Source organism: Styela clava, chromosome 8, assembly GCF_964204865.1.
Source record: "Styela clava chromosome 8, kaStyClav1.hap1.2, whole genome shotgun sequence".
Taxonomy (NCBI): domain Eukaryota; kingdom Metazoa; phylum Chordata; class Ascidiacea; order Stolidobranchia; family Styelidae; genus Styela; species Styela clava.
The window spans coordinates 9,689,460-9,703,154 of NC_135257.1; the positions used below are offsets into that span (position 1 = coordinate 9,689,460).

General features: G+C 37.5%; 1 protein-coding gene across 1 annotated transcript; it reads right to left on the reverse strand.

The window, feature by feature from the left end:
* Positions 1-603: 603 nt before the first annotated feature.
* Positions 604-10,421, reverse strand: LOC120346108 (uncharacterized). The gene is made up of 4 exons (XM_039415761.2): positions 10,104-10,421; positions 3,131-3,281; positions 2,196-2,302; positions 604-1,455 (listed from the first exon to the last, which is right to left on the reverse strand). The coding sequence occupies exons 1-4, from the start codon at positions 10,356-10,358 to the stop codon at positions 1,192-1,194; spliced, it is 777 nt and encodes a 258-aa protein (XP_039271695.1). The 5' UTR covers positions 10,359-10,421; the 3' UTR covers positions 604-1,191.
* Between the last annotated feature and the right edge of the window lie 3,274 nt (positions 10,422-13,695).

The window sequence follows — 13,695 nt, forward strand, 5'->3', positions numbered from 1 at the left end:
CTGAGATGACCGTAAATGGTCGCATCGTTAGTGATTCGTTACCTCCCAAGTCCCAGTCATACCGAAAACTTTTATTTCACTTATTTTGTTATTATTATTATATTTTATATTATGTTATTTCTGGTTGACGAAATAACAAATATTCTCTTTCTCTTTTTGCTTTATTAACAAGATTCGCCATCACAATATTACCAAAAACAAGCGGTATATAAGCAATTTGATATACGTATCATCAATAGATAGCTATCGATGTGGTATAAAAATATACATAGATATATCATATTATAACCAACTTTCCCGACATGGTCAATCAAACATGATAAAATTATTATGAAATTGGACAGAATTAGGAAAATTATTGTTACTAAATCAGAACCTGTTTATAAGTTAATTTTACCATGTGCACACATTGGTTTAACCTGGGGCAGATCATGTCCATTTGGTGCCCTAGGGCCTAGGCACTCAAGACTTTGGTGCCCCTTATGTGTCATACAAAATTGAACACAATACTGTAAAGTGCAAAGTGCATTATCCATCAAAATTATTAACAATAAATTACAGTGCCAAACAATATATATTTATAAACTTTTTTAGGTTTTCTTCCTTTCATTTTTTAACTGTAGAATTTTGCACGAATTCTACATAACACATCTTGTACATTACGATTAGATAATAAACCACACACAATTTTATCTATTTAAATAAAAACAAAACTAACAGTAAGATAGGAAACAATGTCTATTTTTAATACATTCACTCATATTTTCTCTGGTGAATTTTTTCATCATATGCTCAAAGCCTAGTTCTAGCCGCAGCAACAATCTTTACCAAAAAGCAATTGGTCAGAAATTAAAGAGGAAAGAGATTTTTTTAAAACAAAAATGCAACAACAAGGAGAATACTAAGAAGAACAGCAACAACAATTTAACAAAACGACCCATAGGTCAATTTCGTGCCCAATAATTAAATTTCAGTGTCAAATGGCCAAGCTATGATTATTTTACATGATTTTTCGGAGATAGTTCGAAAACCCAAAAACATTAATAGAGAAGCTTAATATGCTACTTGAAGAGAAAAAGTATACGTACATCTGACCAACTCGTAATATTTTACTATAAAGTGCCCCTTTATGCTTGGTGGCCTAAGCACGTGCTTATATTGCTTAATGGTTAATCCAGCGCTGGGTTTAACTCATATAAAAGACGTAAAAAATGAGATTATGCAATAAACTATATAAATTAATATAGAGTATTTCAAGAAAAGTAGGAGTGCAGAACAGGCCACCTCTTTTTGATATTGTCTAGCGAGTGGCAGTCTTGGTGCAGTGTCCATTATATCTGAATGTATATTGACGTGTGGAAAAGGTTCGTCAGGAACTTGTTTTTCGAGAAACTTGCACAAAGGATCCCAACCATCTTTGCAGTTGAAAACCAACAATTTATTCGTAGATACATTCTGAAATGACATAGGTTATACTTTTAGGGGGAAAAGAAAGACTGTGTGGATTTTGTGATACCATGACTGCAGAAGTCAAAAATGAGTACTCAATTTTGCATACCGTAAGAACCATTTTTCAAGTTTAATGTTCTTGATGCCATGAATGAGTAAAGTATTTTTAGTTTAGACCTCATTTAGCCAAACGTCAGTCTTTGCATTGCACATATCAATCAATAACTTTTTTAAATAAACAACATTTCAATATCACCCCCAGTTATATATATAAGCATACATTATATTCTTTACACGTTATCAATAAAGTTCGAATTCAGTAACACACAATATCGATGACAGATGAGACTACTTCAGTTTGGGCTCGTTAATGGTCCCAATTCAATACCGCGACTTGAATTGTTATTTTTTTTTGGCATCGAGGATTCTGAACTCTTCAGCTATATATCGCAGCCGGTAGACTTATGAATACAGGTCTGACAAATTTTCAGACTCTCAATAATATATTAATAAAAGATACAGCCTTACAGCCAATCGTATATCGGTTTCTTCACATATATATCTTGTTGATCCAATTTTTATTTTATCGTTTTTGAAAGCTTTAAATCTCAAAAACATTTGCGCTTTTTACGAAATATACATGTAGAATAAACACCACAACGTTTATCGATTGTATAAACATTTAAATCTTAGATGAAACGAAAAACAAAACCAAAAACAAGCAAACATTAAAACATGAATATTACTTGTATAACTCGAGAGTTGTGATTTCTGTATTTCATCAGCAACATATCTTCGTCCAGAAAGCTTCGCCTCCGCCACACAGTTCTTTCAATTCCCAAAGTATATTTCCCTACAAATATGATAGAAAATTATACAAACAAAAGTTGAAGCTTCTCCAAAACTCATATTACATTTAGAAAATTAAACGACATTTCGTATTGCACTCATCGAGATGATTTTTCCAACGGTGATAAATGCGATAGAGCGGAGTCAGTGTTGCAGGAACAGCTCAGATTAGTCGAATTCGCAAAAATACGAATCAAAACAAGATATAATCGGGCACTTTACCACAAATTTTATGATAGCGGATTGTCGTGGTATTTTCGAGTAGTAATTTTGTCTACGCAACCACAGATTAAACCGATCACAATTAAACGACAACTGTTTCAGAAGCCGTTTTGCGGGGAATCCGAGGCGATGAAGATGTATTTTTGATATACTGATATACTTTATATGTATTTTTATTGTACTAAACTAAATTGTGCACCCTGGGATTTTATAACAAATCTTGGGATTATTCTACCGACGATAACGCATTCGCAATATCGCACAAATAAGTATCAAAACTAAATATAATCGGGCAGTTCATCACAAATTATGTCCGCAGATCGCGGTGGTATTTTAGAGTTTTAGACTAGTTTTGCCGTAAGTCGACGGAACCGCGAGTTAAGTTGAACACAATTAAAATTGTAAGTCATCTTAAATTCTTGAAGTTGTCAAGGATTGAATATTACGCGACAGAATAGTCATCATGCGCTGAAACGTCGGCTCTTATTACGAAGGTGTAATTGCCACGACCGTTTCAGAAGCCGTTATATGGGATATTTCCGATTTTTTTAACTAATAATTCAAAATTACTGTTACTGGAAATACATTTAACACCTCGTATCATACTCACATGATAAGCTAAATAAAATTGCTGTTTGCCGGTTTGTTAAAATTTCCAGAAATTGCATGATTCTGACGAGAATAAGTCCATCCAATCTTTGCATGTGATAAAGCAAACTTTTTAGCCAGAGTTCTTCAGAATCTCTCACCGTGAGGATAACCTGAAAAAGAAAGAGCAGCAAATCGGATATTGATCCTTCAGTTGCTGGTATTGTATTTAGTACCTCAAAAGGAGCGCCGCGCGCGATATAATCTGTCATACAGTTAATTTGGATAGCTAAACTCGTTAATATATATTAAAGCAGGGTTTCCCAAACTGGGGTCCGCGGACCCCTGTGGGGTCCGTGATGACTACACAGGGGGTCCGCAACAATATGGAAGAGTCTGGCCGACCTTTAATGATTGGTTTCAATCAAAAATCCATTGCAACCTTGTGTTTGGGTATTGCGGACGAATATCCATTTCTGTCTGAAAAGGCAATTAAAATTTAGCCTTAGCAATGACCTACGAGGTGCAGCTAAAAAGAAACGGGACTGACGTCACAGATTGCGCAACACGATTAACCATCGGTAATCAACACTTTTGCAGTGTGGCGTAATATGTGTTCTTTGTTTAACAGCTGTTTTGACACAATATCGCAATTATTTTTGCTTTCCAGGATCCATAAGTGAATGTGATAAATTTCTTGTTGAAAAAAATGCTGTGCGAGGTCTGATTGAGTTTTTTGGCGATAGGTGGTTCAATTAAAGAATGACGACTGAGCAAAGAATTAACATTAAATTTTGTGTCAAACTTGGAAAAACGGCGACTGAGACTTTGCAGATGTTGCGTGATGTTTATGGAGATTCTTCCATGTCCAGAACAAGAGTTTTTGAATGGCACAAGCGATTTGTGGAAGGCAGGGAGGATGTGGAGGATGATTCGAGGTCAGGGAGGCCTTGCACTTCCACTACTGATACCAACATCGAAAAGGTTTGGCAGTTGGTTCGCAGTGACCGTCGCTTAACAATTCGCGTCATTGCCAACGAAATTGGGATGGACAAAGAAACGGTTCGCTGCCGTCCGCACCATTTTGGTTGACACTTTGGGAATGCGAAAGGTGTGTGCCAAAATGATGCCAAAGGCTCTTGAGTTGACTGAGGAGCAGAAAGCTCAACGATTGAATGCATGCCGAGTTGACATGCATTTTTCCAAGTTTGACACAAAATTTAATGTTAATTCTTTGCTCAATCGTCATTCTGCAATTGAACCCCCTATCGCCAAAAAACTCAACCAGACCTCGCACAGCATTTTTTTTTCAACAAGAAATTTATCACATTCACTTATGGATCCTGAAAAGCAAAAATAATTGCGATATTGTGTCAAAACAGCTGTTAAACAAAGAACATATATTACGCCACACTGCAAAAGTGTTGATTACCGATGGTTAATCGTGTTGCGCAATCTGTGACGTCAGTCCCGTTTTATTTTAGCCGCACCTCGTACATGTGTGAGGCAGGGTGACAGCACATTTGAACCTACGTACATTTGAACCCGTACATCTGAACCCGTAATTTGAACCCAGGACAATTGCACCTGTATACTATTGCACCTATGGACATTTGCACCTACGGACATTTGAACCCATACATTTCCACCCATGGATTTTAGCACACGCATATAGATTGAACCCGCGGACATTTGAACCCGTGTACGTTTGCACCCGCGTACATTTGAACCCATGTACATTTGCACCCGCGGACATTTGAACCCGTGTACGTTTGCACCCACGTACATTTGAACCCATGTACATTTGCACCCGCGGACATTTGAACCCATGTACATTTGAACCCACGAACATTTGCACCCGCGGAAATTTGAACCCATGTACATTTGCACCCGCGGACATTTAAACCCATGTACATTTGAACCCACGAACTTTTGCACCCGCGGACATTTGAACCCACGTACATTTGAACCCGCGTACATTTGAACCTACATACATTTACACCCGCGTACTTTTACACCCGCGTACAATTGTACCCACAGACATTTGCACCCATGAACATCTACACCCATGGGCATTTACATTTACGGATATTAGCGTCTTTACATATACACCCTACTGTCACCCTTATCCTTCCATGCTATATACTATAGTATATAGGATTGAAAGGTACACTTAGGATTCTTTCTCCAAATGCATACGTAGCGAAAACAATCAATATTACCATGGAATTGTCGATTATATACTCGAAGGCTTTATTACTATTTTCTATATATTTAAATTATATTATATATTTATATTATACTCCGTCTGTCACTGTCATCGCAATTGTCGATATCATAAGACTCAAGGGACAAAATGTTCCGCTGTAGAATGCGAGCCAAAATTGGGGAGTATGATTTGTGCTTTGAACGGTCGACGACTCTTGAAGAGCGCGAGCAAGGATTTTAATTGATGTGTTAGTTCGATCCCGCGCAAAGTTTTTCCTCGCATCAATGCTCTTTTTCCCTCGCAGACAATTCCAAACTGTTTCTTCAAGACGTTGCAGCTGCGAAGATGACAAGTCCCTTTGCGAAAATAAGTTGGAAACATGGCGCCTACATTTTCCAAGACCACAAGAGGAAACGACTTACTGATTTACAAAGGCCACGAATATTGAAAGCGAAATGATCGGGTTTCAGATGCTACTCATTGGCGCTTCCGTCAGTTTAGGAACATTCGATGTAAATCGACTGTTGTTACGATCGGTGAAAATGTAATAGAAGAACTAGGATATCACAGTCATTCTGGCGACAGCATTAAGACTGAAGTTGGGATCATCCGTGCAACATTAAAAGAAGCAGCATCAACACCATCAAATACATCGACAAGATATATTTTAGGTGAAGTATTGAATAATAGATCAACAGATGTACTAATGCGCTTGCCAGGCAAGTCGACTCTGGAGGCCAATATACGCAGAGTAAGGCGACAGAAAAATTGTTCACATACGAATCCTACAAGTGGAAGCTTTGATATTCCGAGCGAATATTTAGATATCATTTTGCATGACACTGGCCCGGAGGATCGTCATCGGATAATGGCTATTGGAGATCGATCACTACTTGCACATCTAGATAGTGACACATATCTTGGCGACGGTACATTTGATGTGGTGCCCGATATTTTCTTCCAGTTGTATACAATTCACTGTAAAGTGAGCGCATCCTATCCACCATGCGTATATTTCCTATTACGAGACAAGCGACAAGAAACATACGTTCAGATGTTGGAAGTGTTGAAAATCATTTTCCCAAATGCTAACCCCACCAAAATCATTGTTGATTTTGAAATAGCAGCTATCAATGCATTTCATGCACAATTTCCTCTGGCCGATATTAAAGGATGTTATTTTCACCTGTCACAAGCTATAATTCGAAAAGTTGGTTCTATCGGATTAAAAGAGAAGTTTGAATGTTTACCCTCTTTCAATCTGAATATTAGAAGTTTGGCAGCTCTGGCTTTTGTTCCCATTAACGAGGTTGCCGAAGTCTTCACCTTGCTTTGCAACACTTTCGAAGATTCGCCCGAATGCAATCAACTTTTTCAATATTTTGAATCTACCTACATTCGTGGACCTCAAGTGGGTTCACGTCCAAGAGAAGCAAGATTTCCCCCTCGATTGTGGAACTATGCCAAAGAGATTGAAATGATGCCTTCGGCCCCAAGAACAACAAACGCTGTAGAAGGATTTCACAACGCCTTACAAGGAATGTTAGAATGGGGTTTGCTGAATGGCCTACGAAAAGACATTGCGGTCCACAAACTGACTGCGGCAAATGCTCATGTAGGAGTTACGGCCCACCAAAGATCAAAGTATGTACAACTTGCTGTTAGGTTGTCAGTTAAAGTTTTTTCATACGGAACTGAAACCGACAAGCTGAGGTATCTCCACTCAATAGCTCAAATGCAGTCTATTGGATTTTGACTTTGATCGTGATATCGTAAAATTTCGTTTATCGTCATTATTTTGATTTGTTGTTTAACTATTGTATCATAATTGATAAATTCCTATTTTGTAAAACGTCCATAGCTACTCTATCTCAAAATTGATCGCCCATTCGACACAAATTTGTGAGTGATAACTTTATTGAGATATTAAAATAAATGTAATCCGTAACCTATGACGTCGTTTGTAAATTGCAATATCATATTTAACAGACCCTATATGCTGAATATGTTCGATTTACTCTAAATAGTGTAAACAGCAAAAACCATTTTTGGCCACGATAATGATTGCAAAACTTCTTCACTTTCGAATATTCAACATATTTACATGACTTACGATTTCTATGTATAGTTTTGTTCTGACATTCTAATGAAACAATACTTCAATAAAACTGGCATTTGGCTATGAACATGTTGTTACAAAAATGGCATAGTTTCATTATCTTAATTTCATATTTTCTTAGAAACGAAGAATCTGTGCTTTTATTTATTTATATACAGACAATAGTATTCAATTTATAGATTGATTTTAGGAAAAATGGCAAAACCTGATTTGAGACAACACTCATTTTCAACAGTAAAGCGTGGTCGTGTATGCATATATATAACAATTTTGTAAACATGCTAGCAAGAAAACATGAAGTGCCCACAGAGCTCCCAAATCTCATGCTGGGCGGGATATCATAGTAGGCGTTTTCGGTGCAATAATTTCAGAACAAATTTATAGGAGTTGACCACTAAAAATATTACTGTAAAGCTAGTTTTAGTAAGACCCTCATTTAAGACTTTCGCTTTCTAGGTCATCGTCTGTTTTGGAGATCGCGGCTAACGAATGAGATAAGGATTTACAAATGTCAATGTAAACAGCAAAAGAAAAAAGACCTTGGCAGAACAATGTTGTTTATATCGTTAAGAGATGTTTATCCCTCGGACTACAATGACACTCAAAAATGCTTGCTTCGTAGAAGCGGGTAAATGCATATACATCAAAACTAAATACAAGTGAAACAGTGTTGAAATTTAGAATATTGAGCTTGCGCCTGTAACATGAAAATTATTTGCGACTTGAAATTGCCGTTGGGGCAAACATTTTTTGTGAAAATGTACGTGGGTTCAAATGTACGCGGGTTCAAATGTACGCGAGTTCAAATATATTATACGTTGGTTCAAATATACGCGGGTTCAAATGTCCGTGGGTTCAAATGTACGCGGGTTCAAATATACGTGGGTTCAAATGTCTGTGGGTGGAAATATATATGGGTTCAAATGTCCGCGGGTGCAAAAGTTCGTGGGTTCAAATGTACATGGGTTCAAATGTCCGCGGGTGCAAATGTCCAGGGTGCAAATGTTCGTTGGTTCAAATGTACATGGGTTCAAATGTACGCGGGTGCAAACGTACACGGGTTCAAATGTCCGCGGGTGCAAATGTACATGGGTTCAAATGTACGCGGGTGCAAACGTACACGGGTTCAAATGTCCGCGGGTTCAATCTATATGCGGGTGCTAAAATCCATGAGTGGAAATGTATGGGTTCAAATGTCCGTAGGTGCAAATGTCCATAGGTGCAATAGTATGCAGGTGCAATTGTTCTGGGTTCAAATTACGGGTTCAGATGTACGGGTTCAAATGTACGCGGGTTCAAAGATAATGGAACCGTGAGGCAGCCTTTTCAGTTCATACCTATACGCAGACAAAATACAGGTCGAGACTTGCTGCGGATAGGATCTACGAGTTTGCTTGTCAAAAATCGATAAATTGCTCAGTGAAAAACAACCTCTTCCATCACATTAATGTCGTTTGTATTGTAAATGAAACATTATTATTCCTGGTTGATTAGCCACATAAATTGATGGCACAGGATGCGGGTCCGTCAAAACTGAGATTCACAAATAAGGGTCCACGGCCAAAAAAGTTTGGGAAACTCCTTATTAGAGGACCAATAATAAATAACAATTATATTACCTCCATGGGGTCGCAGAACGAAACGTAACCCGTCGACTGTTAAGTGGAATTGGTAATTACTAATTTTACCTGCCTTTGGAAGATGATAAATATTTACCCTATATTTTTTTGTGATTTAATTTTATTTGTCTGCGCTGTGTTGCGCGTATTTCCAATTTGTCTGGGATGGGATTTTTATGCTGTTGCGAACAGTCGTATATATTAATGTTTACGTGGACCTGCTAAACATTCCATAACATCACATTTATGTTCAATTCATTTCAGTATTTCGTAGACAGTCAGTGCGTATATTTTAATCAATGTTTCCGGTCCATGGCCTAGAACAGCTGAGAACCACTGATGTGGAACTCTTGTCTTGACTATTTACAAAAATTAAGAATATATTTGACCGGGCCCAGAAAAACGTTTTTTTACAATGATTGTGTGTGTGTGTGCTTTTAGACTTTGACACTTGGAACTGCTTCTTTCCTGATACATGGACATAAATTTCGTCAATACTTGTCCAAAGTCGAGAAGCGATATCCGGATCGTACGTAGCTGCGGTGCTTTTTATACCCCCGAATCTATTGCAAGATACTTTGTATTGATTAGTGAGCTAAATTAGAATCTAGATGGTTTGGCCGAGTTATTGCGCTCCTGGTGCTCGCTCATACTCTCTCCTTATATGTCAGACATTTTGACGTGATCGTAGGTATTATTGCACAGATACAAAAACACGAACGCCTACGGACAACGCATAAAGCAAATGTAGTCAACCGCGTCGTAGGTATAAGACGGCACAATGCCTTGAAGAATACGTAAAAAATGCTGTTTGTAACATGGTTGACTCGACCTCTATGCCAGCCCTGCACGCTGATAGATATTGGAAACATGGAATAAGTCACACAAATGAAGTTTTACTGGTGTACCGACAACACTGCGTTCGAATATCTAGACGTGCATAGATGATTTCTTCAAAATGAAATTGCGCTACGTCGTGTATGGGCCACATATAAAAATATACATCCACACGTCCAAGAATCACGAGTGGATTAGGGGATGCACATACCTTACTATCTGGAAAAGCTTTGTGAATGTCTTCCCAGAAATAACATGCTGGTATATCGACGACGGCGTCTAGTTTGTCATACATCTTGTGAAATAGTTCTTTTGACACCATACCTTTAAAAATTAGTTCCCATTCTCCTTCCAAGTAATACAAGTTTTCCATGTAATCGTACACGGTATAGCCCAACTTTCTCAAAGCCATGGTCATAGATTTGGTACCCGTTTTAGGTAGACCCGCTACGATGACCTTCATCATTTTAATGATTACAGAAACACTAAATTCCAGATATCCTAGAAACACATAAATTACATTCGGAAAGTGTTGTATATGCTAGGATGAGCAATAATAATATTGAGTCGACATGGCATGCTTATATCTAAGCTTGAAAGCATTTTCATTGAGGCAATAGAGCCCGAGGCTTTGTGCAATGGGCCGAACTTTTGAATATAAAAAAAAATGATTGTTTTCCTCGACAACAACATTTTAGTGTGCCTATCGGAACGAATACTTACAATTATATATGGTACCTCTATGATGCAGCATGCAAGCATAAAAATTAATTTTTTGATTATTGGTATATCTCACACAAATTTATGAGTATTAAAAATATACATATCACGTACGGCGGTGACAAATGAGCTGTGGCATTCTTGCTGATATTGATTAATTCTATTTATAAAGCCATCAACCTTGAACAATTAAATATGCGGGACGATATTTCAAATTAAGCAACTTCATGTCGATTTGTGCCAAACCTAGATTACACCTGTCTCTTATATCGATCGTTTTTGCATAGTCACTCTCTGCCTGTAAAGCCCATAAGCTGGCTACGTACTGAATCACTATCAGTGTATGGATACGTCATTCGGGCGACGTCGACTCGCGCGGCCCTATAGGTCACGTTGTGACTTTTAGAACGAAACGCGGTTGGTCAGGACTTCTACGCTAGTTCTTTTTACCATGTCAGAATGTGATAAATTGGCCGCTGGCTAACTCGTCGATCGCGATCGACCTTTCGATCGTCACGAGTTAGTCGATCGCGTCTGATATTGAGTGAATTTAATAACATACCCCCAAAAGTGTCTTGAACCAATTTCAGGCAGCGACTGTTGTGTGTTTTAAAACAGGAAGAATACAATACTGTACCCTGTATAGTACACGAACGAAATACGATATACACACACGGTATTTTTTTTGTCCGATAGAGCATATTATTACGTAACAAATGTAAGTTTCGCCGCTGCCAAGGTGCAGAAATGAACGTGCCGAATATCGTGTGTTGATTTATAAACGATCCTACAATAACTTCTGCCACAAGCGAAAGTTCTTGTATCACTCCAATAGAAGTGTGATCAATTTTATTCGCAACAGAAGCAGTGCCATCAGAATGTCCGATTTTTTCTAATTCTAAGCGATCGAAGAATCAGACTCGGGGAAATTGTAAATTATATATTGCAGTTTGAGCAGTCATGTAACGTTATTTATGGTTTAAGAATATATATATTTAGCTGTTTAGATAATACATGAATACATTGCAATTTTTTTTTTATATTTTCAACACTTACGACTAAAAATTAGGCAGGCCCTACTAGATCAATTGTATGATTCGAATGAATAATGAAACATTTACTCCGGGTACAATTACATACCGGTATTCAAAGTAAATGGAACATAAAAAATACATATTTTGAGGGCGATTTCATTAAGAACGCGCCGAGCTTCTTGGCAGCAGTGGAACTTTATGTATTCGTGCGTCTTCAGTACTCATTCGTTTTTGTGTATGGCCTCAAACCGATCGCGAGCTATCTTGAAGATTATAGTCGGTCGCGGTCGAAAGCAGGTTGGCCGCCCCTGACCTATGTCATACAAGATCGTATATCCGTGGGCGCAAGCATTATTTGAAACAATTGGGCGTATTGCTGTTGAGTGTTGTTGAACATAATTGTAACCGGACCGCGGTATGTACGAGTGACAAGTGAGAGCACGCAAGTAACGCCAAAGAATAGGCCACGACTTGGTGAAGTTAGGGTTGCCAACTTTGTGTTAAGCCATTCCGAGACACCTTAATGTCTAGAATTTTAAAACTGATGCAACAGAAGCTTGTGAAACACGAAAGACGTCAAAAGCAACATTGCGCGCTGCGCGTCAATGAATTGCGTGTTGTAAAATTTTTTAATATAATCAAAGAAATTTGTGACATGTTGACTCTTTGAGGCACAAATGTAAGAAAATAAATCAAGAAAAATATACAAATTGTGCCAAGCAGATTTAATTATTTAACAAAAAGCACGAAAAAATCGGACTTTCAGGTATTTAAATTTGTATTTTTAAATTTGTACAGGTGCATTTTAATTTCCTGCCAAAAGTGTAGCCTATGTTAAAATTTGTAATACTTAATATACTTGTATATTAATCAATGAACTCTCGCTAAGACAAAGAGCTGTCAGCAAGGCGCCGTAGAATTGAAGGCTATACAAGCATGAAAATTAGCTGAATAATGAAAACCTGCCCATAAAAAAGCCCCCCACTGACAGTGCATTATAAACTAAAAACAAGAAACACAAAATATTGTTACACACCACATTTTTACGACTAAATTCTTTTACAAATCACGGATTAAGTGTTTTAAAGCTTTGTCTAACTTACTGTACTAATTAAAAAAATTAACATTTGAACATTTAAATTAAAGGCCCACTAGTGCTATTTTTCTAGGTATAGCTTTTTCTCAAAAGCTCATTTCTTTGTGGTCTAGAAGCCTAAACACTTTTACTTTAACAACTTTCTTATATGAAAGATATTAATAAGTACTAAATATCAATTTGAGTTGAAACAAACTAATCCTATCTTCGCCTTTACTTTCCTTTTACTGACTTACAGCCACAGAACCGTTTTAAAACTACCTGCGTTTTTTCAATTGATATGCCAAGTTGAAGGATCCTCTCAAATTAAGGTGACTGCTATCATCTAAAATGGATTGTTATCATCCATTTTTGCAATTGGTCAGCTTATTTTAGTGTTATGTCATCAAGAGGTCACGGTGGCAAAACATGTCTCATTCACAAGTTTCAACTCACTTCTATTCAGTCTATTCGAATGACCCATACAGATGTAATCGTTTTAATTCAAAAAAAATATTCGCGTGAATTACATCCGTTTTCAGTTTTGAACGAAGCTGACACGCTTATATGACCTTCTATTTTAGAACGCCTGGGTTGTCACTTGCCAGTAAATTCCGGGACAACCATACCCTAGGACCTAGGTGAAGTCCTTCGACATACACTGAACATCCTTCGTCCTTCGACATACACTGACTCTGGTGGCAATCATGCGCTATACACTGAACGGGAAGGGGAAATTTACTTTTAAATTTGCCGAATTCGACTCGATCAGATCCCACTGGCATTTCGTTATAGGAATGAGTTTGTTTCTTAGTTTGATGACCTATAATAATAATGTTACAAAAATTTTACTCTTACTTGATCTTTTATTTATTTATTCTCATGTATAACAACCAGAGTTGGATCAATTACATTAATTCAGTTCAATTACTAGTACAATTACTCCCCTAATTTTTTCAATTACAATTACTCCG